The sequence below is a fragment of the Puma concolor genome, chromosome D3 (genome assembly GCF_028749965.1).
Source record: "Puma concolor isolate L17-30 chromosome D3, mPumCon1.1.hap2, whole genome shotgun sequence".
Taxonomy (NCBI): Eukaryota; Metazoa; Chordata; class Mammalia; order Carnivora; family Felidae; genus Puma; species Puma concolor.
Genome location: NC_141678.1, coordinates 23,830,831 through 23,857,640, shown reverse-complemented (window position 1 = coordinate 23,857,640; position 26,810 = coordinate 23,830,831). Strand labels below are relative to the sequence as shown.

Here is a 26,810-nt window from a genome sequence, read left to right as displayed (position 1 = left end):
CTCTTTCTCTCTGTGAAAAATAAACATTAAAAAAAAATTTTTTTTAAGTGGAATCACGTATTTGTCCTTGTGTATGCTTTTCATTTAGCACAGTGTCTTCAAGATTCACCCATGCTATAGCATGTATCAGAATTTCCTTTTTATGCTTGGATAACAGTCCATTGTATGTATATACCACATTTGTTTCTGCTTTCATTCTTCGAGGGACATCTGAGTGGTTTCCACCTTTTATGATGGTGGACTTAGGTACACATATGTCTCTTCAAGGCCCTACCTTGAATTCTTTTGGATATAGACCCAGAATTGGAATTGCTGGATCATATGGTAATTCCATGCTTGATGCATTGAAGAATCACCACACCATTTTCCACAAGAGTTGAACCATTTTACATTCCCACCAGCAATATACAAGGGTTTCAGTTTCTCCACATCCTATCAGCACTTATTGTTGTCTGAGTCTTTTGTTTTTAATAATTGCCATCTTAAGGGGATGAGGTGGTTTCTCCTTGAAGTTTGATTTGCATTTTCCTAATGACTGATGATGCTGAGCATATTTTCATGCGCTCATTGGCTATTTGTATAACTTCTGCAGAGAAGAACTATTCAGGTCCTTTGCCCATTTTTTAATCCAGTTGTTTGTTTTGTTGTTGTTGAGTTGTAGGAGTTCTTTATGTATTCTAGATATTAATCCCATTTTTGCATATGATTTGCAGATATTTTCGCCTATTTTGTGAGTCCTCTTTCACTCTGGTAGTATCTTTTAATTAAAGCAAAAGTTTTTAATCTTGAGGAAACCCACTTTCTGTGTTTTTTCTTCTTTTGTTGCCTGTGCCTTTGGTGTCTCTTCTCTTTTTTGTGCTTGCTCCTTAATTCATCATCATGTAACATTTTTTACACATAGAAGGTTATACAAACATATCTTGCTACTCAGGCTTGGTTCGTGATTTACTCTTGTCCTGTGAATTCCAAAAGGGAACAGAAATCTTGCTTCTTGGGCCAGACTCTTGATGTGTGTGTTAGAAGATGTGCAGTTGTGGATACAGAGAATTGATAGGAACTGCACAGAAGGTGCCCTAGGCTGGCCGCAGGGGTCCAGCAAGCTGGCTACACTGTTCTGTGGTGAACCTCTTGCAAATGGGGATCTCCTGTCCGCCTCCATGGCCAGCTGCCACCAGCCCCACGGTGTGAATGGCAAGGAAGTGGGGGCTGGCGGCTGGCTGGACTCCAGGATGCAGCCTTTGCTGGCGGAGAACCAAGACGGAGGGGGAAAAACACTCTTGTGTATGAGAGAAATAATGCTAGCTCCAAAACCTATAATTCCCAAGTTTAAAAAAAAAAAAAAAAAAAGAAAGAAAGAAAAAGAGAAAGAAAAAAGATTTCTCAACTAAACTGTGCTTTTATCTTTGGGTTCTGAATGGGAGATTGTTCACACAGCTAAGCTGGCTGCAGAAGCCAGGCCAGTTAAAACAATATGCAGGCAGCTCTACTCCAAGTAACCAGAAACTGTTGGCTCAGAGGAGCCCAAACTGAGGAACCAACCTGCTGGGAGAGGTTTTCCAAGTAACTCCAAGCAACGGCCTGAATGTAAATCCTCCTGCTGGGGAATGGCACTTTGGCAAATGAAGACCCTAATTAGAGATGGAAGGGTTTCTATTTTGTTTTTCTTTAATCCTTACCCTGGGGCCTTTGCAGGGCCGCCATGTCTCTGCTTGTGTGCAAAGAAATTTCCAGCTTCTCTTTGTAACAAGATCCTCTTTTGGGAAAGAAGCAACAAGCCGACAATGTGGGCCCACCACAGCCGGGGGACCCTGCCACCAGCTTAACCCAAAACAAAGAGCTTGGTCTGGGCCTGAGAGGCTGGGTCACCTGGATTGGCCGGTCTTTGAAGTTGTTGGCCAAGTTGGATCTCATACTGCCCCCACCCCCACCTCCCACCTCATGAGACTCTTAAATCCATGCTTAGACTGCACATGAAGTTTCTTAAGTCCCAGAGGAGAACAGAAGTGTGAACAAAATGCAAAGCAGTTAAGGGAGAAGGGCAGCTCTGAGGCACCAAGGCCAAGGTCAGATTTGAAATGGGTGGCGGGTGCCTCTTATCTCTTCTGCCTTCCACATGTTCCTTTTCCTCGTTTGATCTAGGCAGTGAAGTGGAGGGGCCATGCTCTTTTTCAAACTGATCACCTGTCAGTTCCCCAGATATCCACAAGCATCACATATGTGGAGGACCTGCGTGCACCAGTTCAGTTTAGTTTAGCTTTGTTGTTGGGTTATCATTGACTTGCCCAGGTACCCTTTCAAGGGCTTAGAACTGATGCTCTCGCTCTTTTTGATTGCTCTTTGGTCCTAGAAAGGCAAGTGAGCAGTGTTCTCTGGGTCCAGAGTATCAGGCTGTCAGTAAATTATAGAACCGGTTTTAGACAATTCTGGGTAACTAAAATGAGCACTACTGATGTCCCTTTTCAGCCTTTCAGGACAGTTGTTCCTTGAGGCAGCCGTCGCCCTTCACGTGGTAAGCGTGGGAGGGAGGCATGAGAATTTCGTCTGCCCAAGTACTCTATGCATTACTGTTACTGAGTGCTGTTAACTTCTTTGTCATGAAGTTCAGTGCTGGTACAGGACGCTCGTGCCTAAATGGCTTCAAGAATCTGTGAGGGGAAATTGCACATGTTTGAGTCACCTATAGGAAGGATGCTCCTCCTGAGCCATTATGCTCCACGTTGAGCCCCAGGCTGGGCTTGTCCAGAGTCTTCTTTACTATTTATGTTCCCAAGTCTGTGAGCTGATTGATACTGTCAGATGAATGCACGGAATCTCAGAGGAAGAGACTTAGCCGCAGCCACCAAGTCTGTCCAGACCCCAAGTTAACTTCAGACCTGCTCTTCCCAGACCACCTTGTTTCTTCTTTCTCACTTCTTTCATCACTTCTGTCCTTTGAACATAGAAGTTGAGCCTACAGATGGTGGTTGTTCCATTTCTGTGTACGTGAAAGGGCAGACTGAGAGATTCCTAACCAGTAGTCTACACCCGCCCCCTCCTGCCCCCCTGCCACTGGTGGGGAGCCACCCATTCCTGCTTGTCATGTGCCGGACGCGTGTGTCCGCTGCATTTCTTTCCCAGAAGTCCTCAGCTTGCTCATACTGTCTAAAGTTAGGTTTCAGGGAATCCCAAGATGTTTCTTTTTCAGCTTTGTGCTTGTGGTTAGGCCACTGCAGCCTGCTGGAGAAAAATGGCCCGATCTGTTTGCTGCCTGGCAAAACGAGGACCGTGAAGTGCTGTGACCCCACTGTTACTAACTGTCCCTGTTCCAATTCCTCCTTCTTGGTTTACTTTTCAGTGGTGCTTGGAGAAACTACTTAAAGGGCAGCTGGGTGGCTCAGTCAGTAAAGCGTCGGATTTGGCTCAGGTCATGGTCTCATGGTTGATGAGTTCGAGCCCTGCATCGACCCCGCTTCAAGTGAGCCCCACTTCTCTCTCTCTCTCTGTTTCTCCTTCTCTCTCTCTCTCTCCCCTTCCCTCTCTCTCTTCTTTCCTCTCTCTCTTCTTCCCTCTCTCTCTCTCTTCCTCCCTCTCTCTCTTCCTCCCTCTCTCTCTGCCTCTCCTGAGATTCTCTTTCTCTCTCTGCCCCTCACTCACTTTCTCCCTCTCTGTCAAAACAAAAAACAAAAGACTAAAGTCATTGGGCAACAGGTAGATCCAGAAATAAAAAGAAAACTGAGTTTTTAGATGCCACGTTGATCCTTTTAAAAAGATCAGACCAAAGAAAACCTTAACCATCATGCCCTTGATTTAGTCTGTTCTTTGGGAAGGGGTGGTGCTTACATGGCAGAAGGTGATAGCAACTCTACCTTTGTTGTTCTGGCAGATCTTTGCCAGGTTATACTACTCATAGCTAATTTAAAGCTGTATCAAACTGAAAGGGCTCGGAGAGAGCTGATCATTTGCATGTCACCTTGTACTTGTACCTGAAGAACAACTTGGATCGTTGCCTGCTAAACTTATGACAGTGGATTTGCAAAGGAACTCAGATGTCAAGAACTGAAATCTGTCACAGATTTTTAGATTGTAGGCCATAAGCATGATGATATGGAGTAAATTGAATAATACTAGATTTATGGCAATGCTTCTTTACTACATTAGCATGAGGACCTTGGCGGGGCGGGCCTGGGGGGCCTGGATCAGAGCATACACCATTCTCTTCCATAAGCAACCACAGGCATTACAGAATTTTGATGGTAGTCTTTACTAGGACAGCCAAACATTGTTAATAATGTTAAGAATAGGGGCGCCTGGGTGGCTTATTCGGTTAGGCACCCGACTCTTGGTTTTGGCTCAGGTCATGATCTCACAGTTCATGGGTTTGAGCCCCATGTCGCGTTCCATTCTGATGGTGCAGAGCCTGCTTGGGATTTTCTCTCTCTCTCCCCCTCCCCTGCTCACTCTCTCTATCTCTCTCTCTCAAAATAAACTTAAAAAAAAAAAAAAAACTAAAAAAAAATAATGTTAAGAGTATCTCCATGCTCAGAAAAAAAAAACAGTGCAAAAGTCTTAATTTTTGTTCCCTAAACATCTTTGCCCTATTTTTTTTTCTTCAGTGGTCATTTCCAGGTTGCTGTAAAGTCATATAGACACCCCGAGTGCTCCTGTGACAACAGTGAGGATCCAAGCCCAGATCTTGCCCCTAGGAAGAGCTGAGAAGCGTCACTCTAATTACCACTGTTTTTTCCCACTTTTGATTGTGCCTCCCCCTTCTTTTTAATATCCTTTGTTTTTGTTTTTGTTTTTGTTTAACAAGGCAATTCATAGTAGTGGCATCTTTGATGTCACTCAGTTATCTGAAATCATTTCCTAATGCCCTACATGCCCTCAGCAGTTTCCCCCAGTAGCAGTAGCCGCTGGCCTGCTTTAGCTGTGAGGCAGGCTGGGATGATGTGATTGCTGATGTTTATGGGATCCCTGAACCAAGGGCAGTTCAGCAGCAGCCGTGCCCAGAACTGCCCGTGGTGGGGATGAGAGCTTGCAGACCATCTTACTGCAGCCCTCTCACTTGACAAGAAGCAGAGATGCCCCAGGCTCCCGGCTGCGCAGGGAGTTCAGTGAGATCGATTCCAAGTAGCCCCTTTTTGTAGTTTAGCGTAGAACAGAATACATCTTTGGAATTTACTCATAATGTTCACTAGGCAGCTCCTATCTCCCAGGCTGTGTGCTGGATGTTGCTGATACAGGCGTGACACTGATAGACGAGTCCCCACCGTCATGGAGCTCACAGTCAGTAGAGAGGATGCAGAGGTAACCAGCAAGTAATAAAATGGGGACACTCAAGTCTTACAGAAAGTTAACTGCTTATTCTAGGTCTCTTGTTAAATATCATCTACTTGACTACTTTGTGACATGCTTTTAAACCCTCTGAAAGCTATGTAATATTCTGTGTGATGTAAAAGGATGTGTACACAAAACCTTTATTCTAATAAGTCCCTAAAACTTACCATTTGATGTTTTTTTTTTTTAATGCTTAGTTGTAGCCTAAGAAATCTAAAGCATAATAAAAAAAAAAATCCAAAGTGTAATCGCAATCGGGTTTTGAAGTATTGCTTCGGGTTGATATCCTTTCTTCCAGACTTGCTCTTTCCCTCTCCCAGTGGCTTTAAGAAGGGAAGGAAGGAAAGGGGGGTGGGAGGAACAACTGATTAAAGCTAAACCTGGCTTGGCTGATAAGGGTTGCATCTTATACTCCGAACTAAATAATGTTGCAAGAGGTCAACTGATCAGTACTAAGTGGTGTCTCTACTGGCAAAGGTCGTCGTCACAGTTCATGCAGATCTTCCCAGTGCATTGACCTCCTGTTTGCATGAAAACCTAGAGACTAGACCAACAAAGTGCCCTCCCAGCCCGTGACAGGTGCATTTGGGACAGTGAAGTGGTATTTCACTGTCCTTAGGTATCACCTAAGGAAGATGAACGTGTGGAGATAGGTTGTAATGCGTTAGAGAACTTTCTCTTTAGAAAAAAGTGAATCCGAAAACAAGGCTTTGCTAGGGCAAAGGGTGGGAGCTCTAGCAAATAAAAGGTTATACCAGAACCCACTTCCTGTGTTTGTTCTACTCAGTAAAGTCTTGGTAACACTGAATAATTACAGTAGGAAAAGCCTGAAATGAGGCTATCCTTCCACTTGTTCAGTGAAGGTTAATTTAAGGGACTTAAATTTAAGAGTTAATTTAATGAGACTTGAGATAGAGCTTGAAGTTAGGGATTTTTGTAAATTACCTGTTAGAGGCGATAGAAACAGAAGTGTATTTGTTCCTTAATATGAGAGTGACCTCTTAGTATTTAAGAGTGATTACTGATTAACCAGGGAGTTTCAAATGAGATGTTTACATATTCTGATTTAAAGAGTTTGCCCCGTCTGAGCGAGGGCTGGCTCAGGTTGTGGTGAGCAGAGAGCGGAGTGGGGCTGCTGTATCAGAGCATTGTGACTTCAGCTGGAGAAACTTCCTTCCCATGTGAAGCTCCCCATAGCGTCCTCGGGGGTGTGCCCAGTGTGGGGCAGTAAGGCCACCTCTGCCACACGTTTTCATCTAAGAGACTGGAAATGGGAAAGGAAACCAACACCTAGAAGGAAAGGGGGTCTGACCCCTTTATTCTAAACAAACCGAGACAGTGGTGCTTTGGCCCCATAGATGATCTTTGCGGCCGAACTGATGAGTGGCAGAGACAGACTCAGCCCCACCTCTGGAGCCCACTCATTTATTTCCATTCCTGAAGGTGGGGCGTTTTCCAGGCAGAAATCTGTGGGTTTGCTGGGGACTGAAGATGCGAGGCATTGGCTATTCAGAGTACACCTGCTCTGTGTTCGAAGTATAAATCAGTTGCCAACACTTCAATTGGAAGGTTTAAAAATCCACATTTCTACCTCCTCTTGGAAAGTCAGAAGACCTGGCAGCACTGGTGCCCCACTCCTCTGGTGAAGACGGCCTGAGCCGTGTGCCAGCTGCTCCCATCAGACAGGCGTGTGTGGTCTCGCCTGCCACAGACCCCACCGTGCTGCTGTTCCCCTCACACCACGGCAGCGTATCCACGGCCATCGGTCTTACGCCTGGCCTCTGTGGGCAGAGTTTGTGATCTCCATTGTACGATCTTAAGCTGCTGGTAGAGTACCACCACCAGGGTTGTCTCTGGAAGGCTGAGTGAATCAAGTGTGAGCACAGATCAATGTTGTCTGACAGTCAAACAATAAATACGAAGAATGATCCAAAATGGGTTGGATTAGCAGGCTTTTATGCCTCTGATTTGTGTCAAGCACTGTGAGACCAAAGTAGGGTAACCATATTGTCATTCAAAGTTAGCACACGTTTGAGAATGGAAAGGGGATGCCGTGATTTTTCGTTATGGTAAGAAAACAAGGGTAGAGCAGGGCTTTCCTGTGCATGTGGCCATGTTAGGCCTATGGGACGTGAAAACAGGATGCTTATATTCCCATCAACCAGGGGGAGTGAAGTGAGGGTTCATAAGAGGGGCTCACATGGAGGCTACAGTGGTATAGAGATGGTTCTGGAGAACTTGGGCAAGGCTTTGCACAGAAAGGCTTTTAGGTGGGTCCTTGCATGAGAAGGGCGTTGAGAGGTACAGAAAGGTCCGGGAGAGCAATTAAGGTAAAAGCAAAAAGGTTATTGGGTGTCTTGATTTTTCAGAAATAGGCAACTGTGTGGCTGGAGCACACAGTGCTTGGAGGCAGGCAGTGGAAGAGGGGTTAGGCCGGGTAGACTGTGTCTAAACTAAGCTGAATCTTGGACATTAAGGTAAGGAGTTGGGACTTGACTCTGAAAAAGGCAAGAAGGTAACTCTTGGCATTATGTATGGGATGGACTGGAAAAAAGACTGGAAACAGGGAGGTGAAAGGAGAGAGCCTACTTGCGGGTCATCTGTGCAGGGTGGATCTGAGCGACCTGGATGTGGAGGGGGGAAAGAAGGGTCTGGGCTCCCATGATGACCGTTCCATTAGTGTGAGTCAAGTGGTGCAGGTTTGAGAAAAATGTGGTGACCGATTTCAACTGTGCTGAATTGGAGTCCTGGAATTCAAGAAAAGGGTCAGGATTGGAGATGATGTTTGTGAAGCCATTAGGTGGGAGTGTAGGTTCAAACCAAGAGCCTGAGTGAGCTTGTTTAGGAAGAGAGTGGACTAGGAAAAGGGGGCCAGCACGCGACTCCAAGGAAAACTTAAAGTAAGGGATGAGGAGGGGGGAAATCAAAAAAAGAGACTGAGGAGGAGTTGAGAGAAGTGTATATATAAGCAGGATCTTAGTGTCTGGAAATTTCCAGAGGCAAGCAGGGACCATGTCAGCAAATGGAACCTGGATATAGAGAAGGAGAAGCAGGCTCACGAGCACAAATCCACGTCAACAGGGTTGTGGAACGGCACAGAGGACAGCCTGGGTGAGGTGACATGACCCTGTGGAGCATTCATTCAGCACAGGTGTGTGTGTTGTCTGAGTTTGGCTGCGTAACAAACTACCCTGAAGCTTAGTGTCTTAAAAGCAGCAATCATTTTCATTTGTTCTTGATTCTGTGGGTCAGCTGAGCAGTTCTTCTGGTCTGAGCCAGTTTGCTCGCTCTCTGGTCTGCTGGTGGTTTGTTAGGGCCTCACTTGGAACAGTTGAGCCCTCGTGACATGTGGTCTCTCCTCACCGAGGAGGCTAGCTCAGACTTCTTCGCATGATAGTCTAAGGGTTTCCAGCAGCAAAAGAGGGCAAGCCCCAGGCACAGGCACTTACCAAGCCTCTGCATGCATCATGTTTGCTGATGAACCATTGGGCAAAGCAAATCACATGACCAAACCCAGATTCAAGGACCAAAAAAGATGCTCCACTTTTTCTTTCTTTTTTTTTTTTTTTAAAGTTTATTTATTTGAGAGAGAGAGGGATCAGGGGAGGGGCAGTAAGAGAGAATCCCAAGCTCTGTACTGTCAATGCAGAGCCCGATGTGGGGCTTGAACCCATGAATCATGTGATCATGACAGCCAAAGTCTAGAGTCAGACGTTTAACCCACAGCCACCCAGTGACCCCAAATAAGCTCCACCTCTTGAAAGGAGAAGTATTGTGGCCATTTTTTTCAGTCTACCCTGACAGGTGTGAATTTCTTGTAACTCTTGGCAGGAGGAGCTATTTGATACTTTGGTGTAACACTCAATTGAGCCAGGAAGGATTGAAGATCACAGTGGAGCAGTTTAAATTCTGATGACCCATCTAATTATGGAGGATATTTGTTTCAGTTCAGCTCCAAACAAAAGCCCAAGTGGAGGGGACAACAATGACACTCGTATTCATGGCATCAAGCTAAATAAAGCAATTACTAAAGACAGTTCATATACCCGGTTCAAAACTCAAACATAAGTTCCCTGTCTCAAAGCAGCTTTGTCCAGGGGCGCCTGGGGGGCTCAGTCGGTTGAGCGTCGAACTTCGGCTCAGTTCATGATCTCACGGTTCGTGGGTTCGGGCCCCGCGTGGTCTCTGTGCTGGCAGCTCGGAGCCTGGAGCCTGCTTTGGATTCTGTGTCTCCCTCTGTCTCTGTCCTTAACTCACTTGCATTCTGTCTCTGCCTCTCTCAAAAATAAATAAACATTGAAAAAATATTAAAAAAAAAAAAGCAGCTTTTGTCCGATTGGCAACAACCAATACCTTTTAGTGCTGTTACTCATTTAGGACTAGATCATTGAACAGTAATCACAGCTGCCATTGGCACCTGCCATGTGCCCAAACTATGCCAAGCGCTTTATACCTCTGAACTATTTGATCCCTTCAACAACCTAATAAAGTCCTACCACTGTTCCAGTTCTACAGATCAGGAAACTGAGGATCAGATATGAAGTGACTTGCCTAAGGGCATCAATTTAGTAAGAGAACCGTGAATTAAAAAAAAAAAAAAAAAAGCCCTCAGGCCACTGGTTCCCCCAACTGTGGGCAGCAGTAGCAACTGCAGAGAGAGAGAAAGAGAGAGAGAGACACACACACACACACACACGCACACACGCACACACACACACACACACGCACGCAGTCCTGATCATCTTTGTGTTAAGGTAATATTCTCTCATGGATACTGACCTGGGATCTGCCTGCTTCCCAGAGTCCATGCGGGCACTGTGCTACCAGTCTCCCTTTCCCATTCCCCCAGCTTAGAGAGGGACTGGTTTTAGAATACTGAAGACAGTTTTAGAGTATCAGAAGGAGGTATTATCTGCCTCAGTCTGGATAGTTTTTTAGACCAGCTTTAGAATTTACCTATATTAGCTAAAATTGCCAGCATCACGTGGTAAAGAGTTCTTTGTGTCATTAAAATTTTACTTTTAAGAAGTTAGAGGAATCATGGGAAAAAATATCTGTGGATTCTTCCCCCCATCTATTTTTTTTTTTTAAGTTCTATATTGAAGTATAATAGACCTAGAATAAGCAGGACATATTTAAAGTGTATAGTTTGAGGGGCACCTACCTGGGTGGCTCAGTCAGCTAAGCGTCTGACTTCCGCTCAGGTCATGACCTCACGGTTCCTGAGTTCAAGCCCCACACTGGGCTCTCTGCTGTCAGCAAGGAGCCCACTTCGGATTCTCTGTCCCCCTCTTTCTCTGTCCCCCGCCCCCGCTCGTGCTCTCGCTCCCTCTCTCTCAAAAATAAATAAACCTTAAAAAAATAATAAAGTGTAGGAGCGCCTGGGTGGCTCAGTCAGTTAAGCGTCCGACTCTTGGTTTCAGCTCAGGTCACGATCTCACGGTTTGTGAATACAAGCCCCATATCCTGCTCCACGCTCACAGTGCAGAGTCTGCTTGGGATTCTGTCTGTCTCTCTCTCTCTCTCTCTGCCCCTGCCCTGCTCATGCTCTCTTTCTCTCTGTCTCTCTCAAAATAAAGAAATAAACTTTAAAAATGGATGTTATAAATTCTTGATAAAAAAATAATAAAGTGTATAATTTGATAAGTTTTCACATACACACACACCCCCGTCATGAAACCATCACCACAGTCAATGTACTCTATCATTCCAAAAAGCTCCCTCCTGCCCCTTTGGAGGCCCTCCCACCCCTCCCCTCTGTTCCTCCCCAATCCCCAGGTAACCATTATTTGCTTTCTCCTACTGTAGATTAGTTTGAATTTTATAGAGTTTTATATGAATGCACTCATGCAAATATATACTCTTTAACCTCATTTCTTTCACTCAGCATAATTACTTTGAGATTTATTCGTGTTGGTTGTATGTATCTGTTTATTCCTTCCCATCACTTTTTAAATTCTAAATGAGAAAAGGGCACACTGCCTTTTTTTTTTTTTTTAAACTCTGAACTTGGGCCAGGACTATTGAAGTTGCCTACAAAATTGTACATTAACCAACCAAAACCAGTGACGAGTTAATCTGTAACTTCATCTGTTAGATGTTAACGTGACCCCCCAACCTAACCTCCTCTTGACTGTCAGGCCCTGATCCTGGGCACACTTTCTCTCCAAGCTGGGACCCAAGTAGGGCTCGGGGCTTGGGGACGCTGAATATTTCTTAGTCTTGGCTGGTCCTGGTCTATCATCATATCTTAATGTAGCATATCTGCATGACATCACGAGAATGGGGCTATCTGTATGTGTGGTGTGAACAGCACAGTCACAGGGGCTGGGTGCTCTGTGCCACTCTGTGTTTTAGAAGTTTGAATTAGGCAGATGTCCTAATCCCAGCATAGGGGGTAACACTTAGGGGCTTCTGTTATTATTCAAAAGGACTCACCTGGACAGTGAACTCAGTACATTTGGAATTATCTGAATTTATACTTCTTTTCAAGACTCCGCCTCCTTTCTAAACTCCTGTACACCTGTCTGCTAGCAAGTCCATTATAATCAAGCCTTCTTCCTTTCACAGGTCAGTTTTTTAATAATCCTCTCCGTAAGTGCTTGGCTTCAGATCTCTCGGCACAGGAATGTTCTAGTAACAACTGCTTAAAATAATACGCAAAATATTTATGTTCTTAGTAATGGGTGCTAGTTAAATATATCTTTCCGTTATTTTTGGAAAACTAACATTGGATGCCCCTAAGTTTTGATTTTTCCCCAAAAAGAAAAACTTGGACATGGCAAAACTTAATGGACGCTAAAGAAGTATGGGGCAGGGTTGACAGGATGCAGTCGGCTCTAAGTTGAACGCCCTCCACTGCTGCCAGCATTCTCTGACCTCGGGAAGTCACTGTATCCTTTGCAAATCGAGGATGTGGGACTAGGTGCTCTTTAATCCCATTCCAGGACTGAGAGGCACTTAATCGATTCTGATGGACCATAGTCAAGGTCACTGTTGCCTAACAGGCCCCCTCTGTCCCTCTGCATGAGGACTGCAGTGACTCTTCAGCTGGGCCTCATTGGCTTCGGGGGCCAGGAAGCAGGCTTGCTCTCTCTCTCTCTCTCTGGATTTGGCTCACTGGTCTTTTCGAACGTCCCAGATGCTGGAGGGTATGCAGTTGGACTTGTTTAGCCTCAGAATGATGCCAGCTGGTCCCCCGTGCCTGCCATAGTTGGGTTCCTGTTGAGCCAACACTGCCATATTCTGTAACAATCTGCTTGTTTGGGGGGTTACGGAGCACTTGCCATTTTAGCTCTCTCCACTCCCCCAGAAACCAGACTGCCAAACTCCTGGATCATAAAACAAAGCGTAAGCACCTGGATCATGACCCAGCTCTTTTCCTGTTCTTCTTTTGAGACTTCCCCAACAGGAAAGGCTCTGGGTAATTGATAGAGATTATCCCTGATTCCCTTAATGTAACCTTTTTACTCTTTCCTTTTCCTGGGATTAAGCTGTTCCTTTGCAAGAAGTCCTTTTCTTAATGACACAGTCATAGACCTGTTATTGACCAAAGGAAGCGATCCAGCCCAACTCCACCTTCTGTGGCTCATGGTCCCTTTCTCCTCTTTCATCCTAAGGACTTTTAAAGTCTTTAACTGGGTTTTTCAATTTTCTGCACTGTTAAAGTTTATCCAACTATACTTTAAAACTAATCTGCTTTCTTGAAACAATAATTGCCCCTATATTTATAATTGGATATGAGTGTTCATATGGAATAGATGTTCTAGAATTTGCTGCACGAGGGTTCTGAGGCAGCGTGCCGGCACTGCTGAGGTGTGCCGTCCACCGAGTGGTAAGTGAGGTCTGACATAAAGTGGAGACACGAGGACCCTGTCAGCAGGCACCGTTTTTCCTCCTCCTCCTCCTTTCTCTTTTCTTCCATTTAAGGAGTATTTCTTGCTGTGCATACGGTCCCTAGTGTGATTAGTGGCTCTCCTTGAGAAGAAGGACTAGATCTCTTAGGATGGGTCTTTTCAGCATACGATGCTACCATTATGGTAGGGGTTCAACAAGTATGTGTTAAATGAATAAACCGTAGGAAAGACAGTCACATTAGGTTTTTTGTCTGGAAGTACCTAGCCACCCAAATGAACCTTATTTGCAGGGGTCAGGGAACCCTTTCCAGAGAAAATGGAATTTTGGTCAGTGATCCAGAAGTGTTAGTAAACCATAGGGGCTGTGTGTGAATGCTGTGTTGTATACCAGAAACTAACCTGGGGGCATGCTGACTGCCACCGAGAGAAAGGCTAGTTAATAAATGGTGGCCAGTGTTTACACTGTGGCCTTGTGTGTGGACTTTAATGTATAGTCCCCATGTAACCAAGCATTGCCTTTTGTGAACCTCTTCCCTTCTTGGTCCTTGGTGTATCTGTAGGGTCTGTGAGCCTCAGCCAGCACCTTGTGTGCCCAGCTCCTGGCCAGCCATCCCTTCTTCATTTGGGCAGCTTGGTCTCCATGAAGTACTTCCTGACCACACCAGCCCCGTAACATCCACATCCGCATCCACATCCACATCCAAGCTCATCTATTCCAGACCTGATTTGAGCACCTTTCAAGGTGGCCCCACACTGTTGAGCTCTGGATTCATTTGTTTCCCTTGCTAGAAATGGGGTAGCTCCATTTCTCTAAGCTTTGCACAGGCAAGGACTGCGCTCCCCATATTGCTTTGTAGCCCAAACAGAGGGACATGGATGGGACTTCAAACAGGAAGCAGGAAGTACTATAGCTGCTGCCCCTGGGGGGTGCCCAACAGCATCCAACAGCATCGTTTCCCTTCACCTCCTGTCCGTTCTTGGCCTGAGGAAGGCCACCTTGGTGCCTGGGTCAGCTTTTCTCCTTCCCCTTCCATCATCACCACCATTGTGGTGACTTAAGCACCAGGACTAGAATGCATTTGGAAGAAATAAGATTATAGTTTTCATGGCCTTCAGCTTGTTGGCCTATAGAGATATGACTATAGGACTTGTTCTTTTATTCAGACATTAAGACAAGGCCTTCCTGGGTTTAACTCCTGTTATGTTTTACAGACTAACCCGTGATCTCAGCTGTTACATCTGGTATCTCCTCTCCACACTCCCAGCCCGTGTCACTAGAATTGTTCCTAATAGCAAATGCTGTCATCATTTACTGGCAGAGACGTGGATGTTAGCTGGGCAGTTGGCATCCAAGTTCTGTGACTTGGCTAACTCAGCCCAGAGTGTGTTTGAGGGCTTTAGTTCAAGAAAGGATGTGTTTTGTGAAGAAAAATGGGACTTCAACTTGAAAATGGTGTCCCTGGAATTCATATCTTTCAGAACTTTTATCATGCTGTTATCTCAGAGGACACTTCTGGAACTTGCATTCTGTGGCTCTGTCCTGCCAGGGGGTAGACACCCCTGTTTGAGGTCCTGGGACCCCTGTGGAGTAGAAGCCAAAGGTCTGGACCTAAGGAGCTAGGAGAACCTCTACTGTGAACCCCAAAAGCTTGCCCCATTTGGGATAGAGACTGGCTCTTGTGCCCACGGCCCCTCCCCACAGCATTTGCTGCCTGCCGGATTCCAGGTGCCAGTCTAGGGGCTTGTGATAGTCACCGCCTCTGAGACCTTTGACTGTGAAGGACCCAAACTTCTGCGTTGGGGGAGGGAGGTCTCGTTCCCAGAGCCAGATCACAGGAAGCTCAATTGTTGATTGCCTTGAAGTACATTCTTCTTGTTAAGTCTGAGGTAAAATAGCGTAAGTGGGTTTCTAGAAACCAAATAGTATAACTGAGAAAGGAATCTGGCAGTTCTGGGAGGGAATGATGAGTTGGAGTTAAGCACACTCCCTGCCACCCTCTCTCCTCTGACCTCCTTAGGGTTTTGGTCCCTGTGGTTATTTATCTTAGCTATGCCTACAGATCAACCCAGAGAGCTTTCAAACCTCCGGAGGCCAGGTCCACCTCCAGCCCAGTGCCCCTCAGTCTCTGGGGAGGGCTGGGCCCCGGTATTTTTAAATAGCTCCCCAGGATATTCCAGTATGCCTCTGGGCGTCTAACCGCCTTCCGCCTGCTTTGTGCCATGGCATCATTTCTTGCCCCCAACTGTGACGTTCCTGTGTGTGTGTGATGCGCGGCAGAGACACATCGACTTCCAGAACGTTTCAGAGGTGGAGTCTCTGTGACTCTGCCTGCCACTCTGTGTGGGAACTGGGCTCTCTCCTGGAGAGAAGAATCCTGTATGCAAACAGTCAAGGGAGGGGCCAGGTGCCCACAGGAGATACACATAGTGCATGCGTCTCAGCACTTGCCAGTCGACTGGCATCTTCTCATCTAGTCTCCTGACCTCTCTCAACAATCGTGAGAATACGTCCTGTTAGCATGATCCGCATTGAACAGATGGAGGAAGCACAGAAAGGTTGTCAAGTCTGCCCACAGTCACAGCGCTGGCAAGGTGAGCCAGGATTTCAGCCCAAGCTGTGTGAGGTGACAGCTCCTCCCCCTGCCCTTGCCCCTTCCCTGATCGGCCCGTCCATTCACGGGTCACCTTCAGGCTGTGTTCTTCCTCGAGGCCACCTTCGTTGGGGGTGTCATCAAACTGCTCCCAGAGAAGACTGGTGTGACTCAGGGTGAGGGGGTTGGGACTCTGCCCTTCTCTAGAGAGAGGGGTTTGGTTCTCTTGCTGTTGTAAGTGATTTTGGTGTGAAGTTGAGAGACAGTGGAGCCATATCATTCCTAAATTCTACTGATACCAAGTCACAGATTCAAGGACACAATGTGACAGGGCACATGGGGAACCATTTTGGAACCACCTTGGTAGATCTTTAAGAAGTGTACAGAGTAAAAGTTGTATTGTTTGGGAGCTCGCGTTGACTAGAATGGCAATAAGAAATAGCCCCTCTGAGAAAAAAAACATGAGCTTTCAAGCAGCTAACCCTGTACAACAGTAGAATTTTCCACCCTGCCACCTCTCTTTACGTTGACTATATGAGCTGCATGACATTTGTAAAGAGAGTTTTAAAGATGAGGGAGTCCAAATGGGTTAGGTAAGAGCTATCTGGATGCCTTGTAGGATTGGGAAATACAATACTTACATAAGCTATTAGTGGAATACTTGGAGATTCAGCATTCATGTTGATGTATGTGCACACATTTCTATCACGCTTGATTATGGAAAGCCCTAGGATAACCACAGTATTTCTGTAGCCTGGGATTACGGAGAGGATGAGGTCACATGTCACCTCTCTACTTCGTGGCTTTGTGAGGTCACCTCTGAGCCTCTAGCTATAAAATGGGAGTCAACACTCCCTTGACTACAGAGTTGCATGCCATTTGAAAGCACCTACTGCCTTGTCTGGTGCATAATAGGTGCTTTGCTCACTTTTCCCTCTTGGAGTCTGATGCTTTGGGCCAGTACTGTCCTGAGACCAGGCAATAAAGGCCCTGCTTCTGAAGCTTCTGGCCACTGGGTGAAGAGTCCAAGGGAAGCCCCCTTCTATAAACCATTCCCGGGATCCCAAATTCCCCCAAGATGAGCCAGTGCTGGCTTCCGGCACCTGGCAGACCTCTTGTCCAGGACCATCCTCCTGGGAGCCGACTCCCCTGGGATCCTACCCCTCTTCCCAGGGAGGATAGACAGACCTTAGCCTCGAGGCTGGGGTGTTTATGCCCATGTGTACAAGTCCTCTTGAAATGCAAGGTGGGTCAGGAGTTGGCTTTCTCCACAATGACATGTTCTGATGAGGAACTCCAGGGAGTTAGAGAAATCTCAGTTGAATGTGACTTTTCGGTTCTTTATGAAGGTGTACATAAAGATAGAAGGGTAGCATATATTTTATTTCGTGGTTTGTTGGATCTTGTCCCAACTCCCTCCAATGTTAGGAGCAAGCCTGCCTCAGGCATGCAAACATTCTTTCATTCAGATTCTCTTCCTCTTAGTACAAATAAGAAAATCATATAATCAGAGTAATCTTGTTTTTTCAAACAGTGTACCACCTAATGCAGGAATTCGCTAACACTTTTCCTTTGCCCCATCGTTAAGTATTGCCTGTGTGCTGTTTAGATAGCTTCTGGACCTCCACCAGTCCAACTGAATCCGAAGAGGGGACCCAGAATGTGCATTTTTGACAGCCATCCCAGGGGCTTCCTGCAGTTTGGAGCTCAGTGGCTCTCAGCCCTACCTGAATTTTAAAACTAACTAGGAAACTTTTAGAAAAATATTGCTGCCGGGGCTCCATTCCACAGAGATGAAATCATCATCTCTAGGGGCAGGGTATTTTTTAAATCTTCCCCAGTCGCCTCCTCAGTGGGCCAAGGTTGAGAACCAAGTCTGCCCTGCTTGATGGCTGCAGTAGCCAGGAACCCAGCCCTCAGCCCTCAAAGATTCTGCCCTCCACCTCTCAAGGCAGAAGGGAGGCTGGGGGGTCTTCAGACTTTGTAGGCACTGTTGTTCCTTGTTAAGCCCAAATACGCCACCCAATTAACTTGCCAATGATTATTAAACAAGTGTTACCTGTCATATGCAGAAAAGGGAGTGGTCCTGTTTAAATTTTCTAGTTGTTGACTTTGTAAGATTTGGCCCTGAAGTGGGACTTCTGGAAACTCAACCCAAGATAGCAGCTAACAAGTTCTTCCAAAAGTTTCTCTGCCAGGCATAGACATCTCATCAAACAACCCGACTGCAGACATTTTTCCATAACATCCCTTCACCCAGCAGTGGCCATGGAAAGGAGGGTGTGGACAGGCTTCCTGGGTTGGGGTGCTCCTTGTCAGGTGTGAAAACAAAGAGGATCATTGTGTTTCTTGGAACTGGTGTAAAATGTCTATGTTTAAGATTAAGATCTGGGGAAATGCATTTTCCGTTTGAACCCAGCATTTTCCGATTGTGAAGAGGGTACCAACCTGTGCAATGGCGCCGTGACATGGCCACGGACTCCACCCTTTTCTGATGATTCCTTTAATTAGGAGAAATTAAGTGGGACTGCTACATATTTGGGGAATAAATAATACTATTTAAACGGAGGCAGCCTTAACCACTAACTTAACCGCTGAATTCTCGCTGCTACATACCTCCTAAATAGATCAGCATAATCTTAACTAGGACTTAAAATGCATCCTCCTCGTTCTGGAGCTCAGAACCAGCAGCCCGCAGGAGCCTTTGGAGGCTTAATGACTTTAATTAAGGCGAGAAATACCTTCTCCCGATGGGGAGGGGCGCGGCCAGCCCGGTAGGGTCGGCGAAGGGCAGATGGGAGCCCGCCCCCAAAGGCCGGCCCTACTGAGTGGGGAGAAGGGCTGGGGGGCGTGGGGAAGCGGAGGGGGAGGGACTCTGAAGGAGGGCGTGGAGTAGCAGGGCCAGGGGTTGAAGCTGGAGGGTGGAAGGGAAGGGGGGACCCTGGGGGGAGGCCGCCGGGGCCTCCGAGTTCTGAGCTGTGTTTGTGGCTTCGGCACTTTGATCTCCTGCCAGCGAAACCTGGAAGGTCAGGCCGGGCTGCAGCCAAGCCCTGGAGCGAGGAGTCGGGTGGAGCGGGCAGAGCAGCGCCACCCACCCTCACCACCACCCCCACCCACCTCCTCTCCCACTCCCGGAAAGTGAGCTTGCCTGGCTGCCCGGGCGGCCCCGCCCCGCCCCTCTTTACCCCTCTGGGGCCGTTTTGTGTGTTGATCTCCTTTAGGCAGTGGATTAGGAGCTCCAAATCATGAAAGTGAATAAGCCACACTCCCTGCAAGTTTGGCTTGGTAAAATCATTTATGTTGCATATGCTTTAAAGAAAGCAGGTTATTTTTTAAAGCTAGGTGCACCCCTTCCTCTCTGGGCTGTCCCAGAGCAGCAGGTGGTTCGTCTGGTGGTTCCTGTGTGTTAGGGTCCTCTCCCTCCACACTTCTGACACCCGCCCCCTTCTTGGCGCCAGCATTTTCTCACCGGTTACCCATGTGCTCTGGTGTGTGACCTCATTTCCTATGGAACGAAAGGTTTCTGTAGGAAAACAGGGCGCTGGGTGAGACGGGCCTTGCAAGCCCCCTTGCCTGGCAAGAGTATCTATCCCCTGTCAGAGCAGTGACTCATGCTTCAGGGAACAGCAGCTGACCAGAATGATCAAGAGCCTGGTGCCTGGGTGGTCACTGCCAAGCGAAGAACACGGGGGAGGAGGAAAGGAAAAAGTGAGGAGGGAGGGTTTAAAAACCACTCAGTGGCCTCCGGAGGGTGGGGCATAAAAGGACCCAAGGAGCGCTGGCTGTTTGGACTACGGTAGGACCAGCAGGGAGAGACCGGTGGGTGTCAGGCGTAGTTGGTCTCCATCGGTGTTCACAGCCCCTGTTCCTCTCCGACCACAGAGCAGGCCCTGCGGCAGTGGCCCCATACCCAGGACTTGTTCCTGGCACCCTGCATTCCTGGCAATGATCTGCCCCGGGCTCAAGCCTTAGGCGGGTGTGCCTCTCAAGCCTGTGCTTTGGTCTCATTGCTCCCAAAAGAGGCTGTCACTGAGTGGGGGAGTTTGGAGTCTGCCACCGGTTCCCCCAGAAAGCCAAGCTTCCGGTCTTCGCACCAGGTGGGGAAGGCAGACTGGTATCTGCTCACTTTCCCAAGACACGCCCCTATTGGTACAGGCCATCTGTCTCCACCTGTTTCAGGATGTTCCATAGGTTTCACCAGTCTTTGAGGCTGAAGAAAAGCCAGCGTCCCCTGAGTGATGATGGGAGGATGCTGTAAAACTCTGTATCTCCTGCCATCTCTTCCTGTGGGTTTGCCCAAGGGTAGTCATTTGGTGAGCGTTTTCCCTTGGTCAGAGTTTTAAAGGACCTTGCCTTCCTCCAGAGAGTGGAAGGAACAAACATTGCAGGGGCACGGGCTTGTTTTCTAAGAGGTTTGACATCAGAGATGTGCTCACACAGGGGCCTGGGGCCTGATAAAGATCCACATTGAGGCAGAGTCACTTGTAGTGGCTGAGGTCGCGGTTGCCCAGAGACAACTATGGCTGCATTAGCACTAACCACCAGTAAGAGGCCCATCAGCAAATGCCGCAGCAGGGGATGTGCACGCAGTTAATAAACCAAATCCTGAAAGTCTCAAATGCGCAGAATCTTGAGTTCCAAGGAGATGGTGATAGAGAGCAGACCTTTCTCAATCTGAGTCAAGGGAAACCGGAGATGAGGTGACCAGCAGCGAGCTACGGTCTGTGCTTGAAGTAGCAGCGACCAGGTGTTTGATGCTAACCCTGAGGGCAAAAGCTGATCTTTCTGGGTTAATCAACAAACATTTTGTGGCCATTTACCCTGTGCCAGGCCCTTTGCTGGGTTCTGGGAATTCAGCAGGAAAGAAGTCTGACACATTGGCCGCCCTCTAGTGAGGAGGCACTTTGAGTAAACAATTGCAGTGTGATGTCATAAGAGCTGCAACAGTGGGGCACAATCAGGCCACAGGCAGTAACAGTGTAAAGGGAATAACACCCAAGTCGACCAAGAATTAGAAGAGGTAAAGGCTAGCTGGTGTTGGGGAGGTAGAGCGTTCCTCAGCATGCAGAACACAGGCCATCAGAGAACTAGTGAGAACTCAGCCTAGTTAGACTCGGGGTTGGAGTCTACCATAAGTTTACCATAAGCAGCGGAGCGGTCCTGGCTTTCCCTAAGAGTAACACAGTTATCCGAGGAGAGTGGTCCAGGTCAGAGCTGTGATTTAGAAGAGTCCCTTTACTGCTGGGTAGAGACTACACTGGGAGGGGTGGGGAGGGCCAGGTGGAATGGGCTAGACGACCCCCAAGGGAGAATGTTGTGACTCACATGAGAAGTCTGGTGTCCTGGACAGGGTGGCATCAGTGGGGATGGAAAAGCAATGGATGGATTTGGAAGATGGAATCAGCAAAACTTGGTAAGCAGTTGAGTGTAGGGGTGAGGGCAAAGGTTTAACTTGGCCCCTGTGAGCCTAGGTTGTAGGAAAGTAAGGATTGCATGAAGGGTAGGCCTGTGGCAAGATGCCATGCACCCATATCAGCCTGAGCAAGAAATGACCCACGGATGCCCAGGACCGTGTGCTCCACTTTGCGAATAGCCATAGATGGAACTTGGGGACCCAAACTGAAGGAGGATGCTGATGCCAAATCATAGGAACCAAGCCCTGGTGCCATTTTGGATTCTCTGCAATAATGGTTTCTGCCACTTTAGGTCACACTGCTCTCTATAAGTGTATCAGAGGAGACCCACAAGTGAACATTCTCTTGGGTAAAAAGAGATCTCCACACCTTCACCCTGCTCCTTGCCAAGCAAGAGCTCTTCTCCCAGGGCAACAGCCAGTGCATGATGACAGACACTTCTAGAAGGTCTTGGCTTGTATCTTTCTTGAGGTGTCTGGCACAGAGTTGGACCTCTTAAGTAGTTGCCAAGTTGAACTATGGAACTGAATGTTTTCATACTAATAGCCATCTCATTTAAATTGCGGTGTATAAACTTTCTAATTGTTTTCCAGCTCAAAATGTAGATCCCTGCCATATCCCCCAGCCTCCTACCTGTACCTTAGAGCAAGGGAATGAATAATAAGGGGTGATATTCCACTCTCATTGGCATACCATGCACCATGGAGCAGTGGGTTCCATTTTTTTTATGTTTATTTATTTTTGAGAGAGAGAGTGAGCACTGGCTGGAGAGGGGCAGAGAAAGAGGAAGATACAGATTGCAAAGCAGGATCCAGGATTTGAGCTGTCAGCACAGAGTCCAACATGGGGCTTGAACTCGCAAGCCATGAGATCATGACCTGAGCTGAAGTCAGATACTTAGCCGACTGAGCCACCCAGGCACCCTGAGCAGTGGGTTCCAAAACGTCTCGCATAGAAGGGAGGGAATGTTGACAGAAGTTGCTGCAAAAGGATTCTGTATCCAAAAAACTGGGGAATTCCTGGGCCTCTATCATACTAACGTGCCCTGTGGATATCAGGGGTCACTCTAGAAAGCGCAGCATTTCTCAAAGGACCCTGACCAAGAAAATCTCATCCTGTGATATGTACTTTGGGAAAAGCTACAATAGAGACATGGGATAACTGATCCCATGTCCATAATTTCTTACTCATTTGTCCTTGGAATGAAACACTCAGACTATTCCTTTATTACTCGGCTGGCCTCTGTCTGTACCTGCATTGCTTGCAGAATGCACACTCCTTAAGGACAGGGGTCTGCCACACGCTGCTTACTATTGTATGTATGTCCAGGGCTGAGCACGCAGAGTAACTGGTTAATTGCTACTGTTAAAAAATAAATGAATAAATGGCAAATAGGACTAAACTCTGTTCCTGCCTACCATGTTAATTTGTTGAGTGTGGACCATGCCCAGGGCAATCTGCTTTGTTAGGCTTTTTCCAGGACACACAGACTGGTCAAGTAAGGTCTACCTCCTGGCTCCTTTAGACCCTGAGGGCGGGTTAGCCCAGCACCCAGGCCAGGCATTTACATGTAAGATCTGTGCGCTTTGGAGAGGCAGGACCATTTGCAGCTATTTATTTATTTATTTATTTATTTATTTATTTATTTATTTATTTAATATTTATTTATTTTAGAGAGGGTGTGTGAGCAGGGCAGAAGAAGGGCAGAGAGAGAGGGAGACACAGAACTTGAAGTGGGCTCTAAGGGTCCAGGCCCTGCACTGTCAGCACAGAGCCCCAACGCGGGGCTCAAACTCACAAACTGTGAGATCATGACCTGAGCTGAAGTTGGATGCTTAACCGACTGAGGCACCGAGGCGCCCCTAGCTATTTATTTAAAGCCAGATACCAGCAGAACCATGAGTATGAGAATGTATATATGGCACTGTTTATAATAGAGAAAATATAGAAATCCTGTAACAGGAGACCATCTTAAGCTCTGCTACGACCATATAATGGAATAATATATGTACCTGGTAAGGAGGATGAACATTTTTTTATGTCAATGCATATAATATTGTTGAACAAATTGTTGAGTTAAGGGGGGGCGAGTACAGAACATTATATACATACAGTTTATTTTAAGTGTTTTTTAAGTGTATTTTGATATGTGAGTATATATGTGCATTTTATTCCTGCTAATATATGGGGTTTTTTTAAAAAGAAAACATGGAAAGATATGCCACACTGTTAATGTTATAAAGCTGGGCAATAAGGGTGAGTTATTTTTTGCTTTCAATTTCAATATTTACATTAAGCACATTTTACTTTTATAAATAGCAAAACCCCTAAAGATAGTCCTATTTGAGGGGCAAATCCATCATATAAGTAGTAAGCAGCAGAAAAAAAAAATCGTTAGAGATATTAGGGCCCAGAGAGGGATAAGAGCTGCTTTAGGCTACAGAGAAGCATTTGTCTATCTTATGCGAGGGGTGGCACATGAACTTGACCTTGAAGAATCAGTAGATATAATCAACACATGATAGTTTACACTGGAGTATCTTTCTGCATATGCAGTATCAGGCAGATTACTCTCAAACTGACTTCCTTCCCCTAGCCAGCTCACCACAGGTCACTTTACCCAGAAGTTGAATGTGTTGATGAATTTGTCTTGTATTATCTGTGCCATCCTTAAGAACTGAGTGGGTTTATAAGGAGGGGCATTAAAAGCCTGTATAGATTAGGGGCGCCTGGGTGGCGCAGTCGGTTAAGCGTCCGGCTTCAGCCAGGTCACGATCTCGCGGTCCGTGAGTTCGAGCCCCGCGTCAGGCTCTGGGATGATGGCTTGGAGCCTGGAGCCTGTTTCCGATTCTGTGTCTCCCTCTCTCTCTGCCCCTCCCCCGTTCATGCTCTGTCTCTCTCTGTCCCAAAAATAAATAAACATTGAAAAAATAAAAAAATAAAAAAAAAAATAAAAAAAAAGCCTGTATAGATTGTATTACAACTCTTAAAATAATCTTCATACTCTTTGGCCCTGGGTCTCCCTTCCTAAAGAAATTGGAAATTAAGCCACAATTTATTCAGTATAGCATTAGTTATCATAATAAAAAATCAAAAGAGCCCAAATATCAAAAATACATGAGTGAGTAAGTAGAGTATGTGAAGGTCTATTTCACAGCTTTAAAGATGTCTACAGAGAATTTTTAATGACTTGTTTGGAGGTTATGATAGGTGTAAGAGAAAAGACAAAATGAAAAAAAAAAAAGAATTGTATTCAGTAGGGACAAAAAAAGTCTGCAGAGCTTCCTAGAAGAGGTTGAAGACAGAGGTCTTCATATCAGCACTAATGATCCAACTTCCTTGGTTATCCTGTGGTCAGGAGTTTGGGACAAAGGAGATTTTTCATCATCTTTTGGGTTATCTCCAATTAAGATGATACTCTGTCAAAGATTTCCTCTAATAAGTATTAGACACTGGGACCAACACATTGAGTGCTAGACAAACAGATAAACAACTGTGAAAAATGGAGTCTGCCCAGGGGCTGCTGGGAGTAACCAAGTCTGGGTGTAACTGCACACACTGGGGAGAGTGCCAGATCCATTCCTGATTGGAATTCCTGAATTTAATTGAAACTAAAGTAGACTGGAGGCTTTGAGTTCTCCTACCCACAAGGTGGTAGCGGGACCGGAACCGTTCTCATCAGAATGCCTCATTCCCATCCGGAAATTCAAAAGTCAAACGTTGATAGAAGCACTTTCCTTAGGGGAAAACCATATCCACGTTCAGGAGGCAGCAGCCGAAGAGTATGGTCCCAGGCAGGCTTGCTCTCATTCAGAACAAACGTTTATTGAATAACCATAGGAGTCTTGCATTGCTGTAAGTGTTAACCACAGTAGGACCTTGTCTTCCGGGGCTTGAAACTTTGTACTTGGCAAAATATAAGTGTGCAGATGTTTGCACGTCTGATACTTGTCTCAGTGGCTATGGACATTGTCGAGCCTTGGGTCTTGCAAGCCCTGGAAAGGTAAACAAAGGACCATGACAACCTTATGTTCCACATTCTACCGCTGGGCTTCCAGTCACCTGCTCACTGGTGTTGACCTGTCCACATTGGTCAGGTCTTGCCCGATTGAGGCAGCAGAGGTGATGAAGGATGTTAAAGTAACTGTGTGGGAGGGGCAGAGGGAGGGCAAGCAAAGGGCCATAAAGGCAGGGAGGAACTTTGGTTGCTTTGGGGAGGCCTTCCCACCTGTTTTCTGCTGTTCACACCCTTCTCATGCTCTTCCATCCACGCCAGTCTGTGCACAGTTCAAGGGTAACTGCCCTCCCCAACTGTAGCCCAATTTACCTGTGACCTTTATCTAGCAACATCCACCAGGCTTCGTTTTTCCACCCTTTCTTTGAAACAGCCTTATCTCAAGAGTTTTGTGACTTTATAGAGATAGGGTTTCTAGTGATCACAAGACCACTAATCTCCTAATTATGTAATCTCCCAATCTATGCGTTAGATTTGTTTTGAAGCAGTATTCTGGCCCAAGCTTGATTTGGTGAAACGTTGAAATGATCTGAGATGTGAAGACTGGTTCAGGAAGATGCCTCGTCTATTTTTAAACTGAAAATGTGGGGCGAGGGGGAAAGTGTCACCAAGTAGAGTTGTGTTTTTTAATTTGCTTTCGGAATAGTATGATAAATGTGTCATTTTCTAAATCTGGATTATTCATGGCCTATTTTAAATCCCGAGCTGCCTCCTAACAGGCCAGTTCTCAATAGGATCCTGGGTTGACGCCCCTCCTGTCTAGTCCTGCCATGGACAGGAAATGCAACCTTATTTAAATAGCAGCTTCCATTAATTTTTAAAGTAAGTCAGCTGTGAGAATTATCATTTTCTCCAACGAAATATTTGTACTCGAATCCTGTGCATTAGCTTGGTTGTGTCTGAGTCAGTGAAATGGATCTGTTAACATGGGGTTTAAGCACCTTATCGTTGACCTGCTGTTTTTACTATAGAAACCAGGAGACCTTTCAACCCCCCTAGATTTTGTTGAAAATGCCTTTTTAAAAAGTGCCTGTCCCAAATGGGTCATACGTGCCTCACCTCCAGATCCTTGAGGTTTCCATGTTCCTGTGGAGCAGGGAAGCCCAGAAACGTGAGCAGCCACGTGGCTGGGGCTCTGCACTACCCCGCGTCCCACAGCCTTTCATCCGCTGCCATCAGACTCTGCAGGTGCGCCAGCATCAAAGCGGGAGGTGCTGGGCGCTCCTGATCAGGACAGATGTGAATGCACGTTTCCCTCAGGTGCTGGTTGATGTGCTTGATGGCGAATGAAAGCCAAATAAAGGAACAAGCTCCTGTTGATTACCTTGTTTTCCGTGCTGTTCCCCTGGGTCCTTCCACGTCGAGGGAAGATTTTGTGAAGATGAGGGTATCACCTGAGTAGAAGACACAGCACCTACTTCGTCATTCTGGGGCCCACAAACTGTTGGCCACAGGCAAGGGAGAGTCAGTGCCCCTAAAGAGCCTTTTGAAGGAAAGTGACCAGCTGGCCACAAACTTTCTCACTGTGCCATCATGTCCTCTCTCTCTGGAGGCAGGCGGTAGGGCCACTGTAGCTCTTTCTTCATTGCTCTGGACAGTCCCCTGCCTCTCAGTTGAG

General features: G+C 46.6%; 1 protein-coding gene and 1 long non-coding RNA gene across 6 annotated transcripts in view; one reads left to right on the top strand and one right to left on the bottom strand.

Moving 5' to 3' along the window:
- ZNRF3 (zinc and ring finger 3) overlaps positions 1 to 26,810 on the top strand; it is a 159,427-nt gene that overhangs the window by 117,572 nt on the left and 15,045 nt on the right. The window contains exons 1-2 of one of the 5 annotated variants that reach the window (XM_086682160.1): positions 18,657 to 20,970; positions 21,114 to 21,176. The exons of 3 other annotated variants lie outside the window; for them this stretch is intronic. In XM_086682160.1, coding sequence (XP_086538286.1) covers positions 21,141 to 21,176 — 36 coding nt within the window. In that variant the 5' untranslated portion in view covers positions 18,657 to 20,970; positions 21,114 to 21,140. Of the gene's footprint in view, positions 1 to 18,656; positions 20,971 to 21,113; positions 21,177 to 24,141; positions 25,300 to 26,810 lie in introns of those variants that run through there. One more of the 5 variants, XM_086682159.1, reaches the window with a different exon arrangement.
- LOC147575412 (uncharacterized) lies at positions 14,313 to 16,499 on the bottom strand. The gene is made up of 3 exons (XR_015242369.1): positions 16,405 to 16,499; positions 14,889 to 15,054; positions 14,313 to 14,753 (listed from the first exon to the last, which is right to left on the bottom strand). It is a non-coding gene; the product is annotated as an uncharacterized LOC147575412 (long non-coding RNA).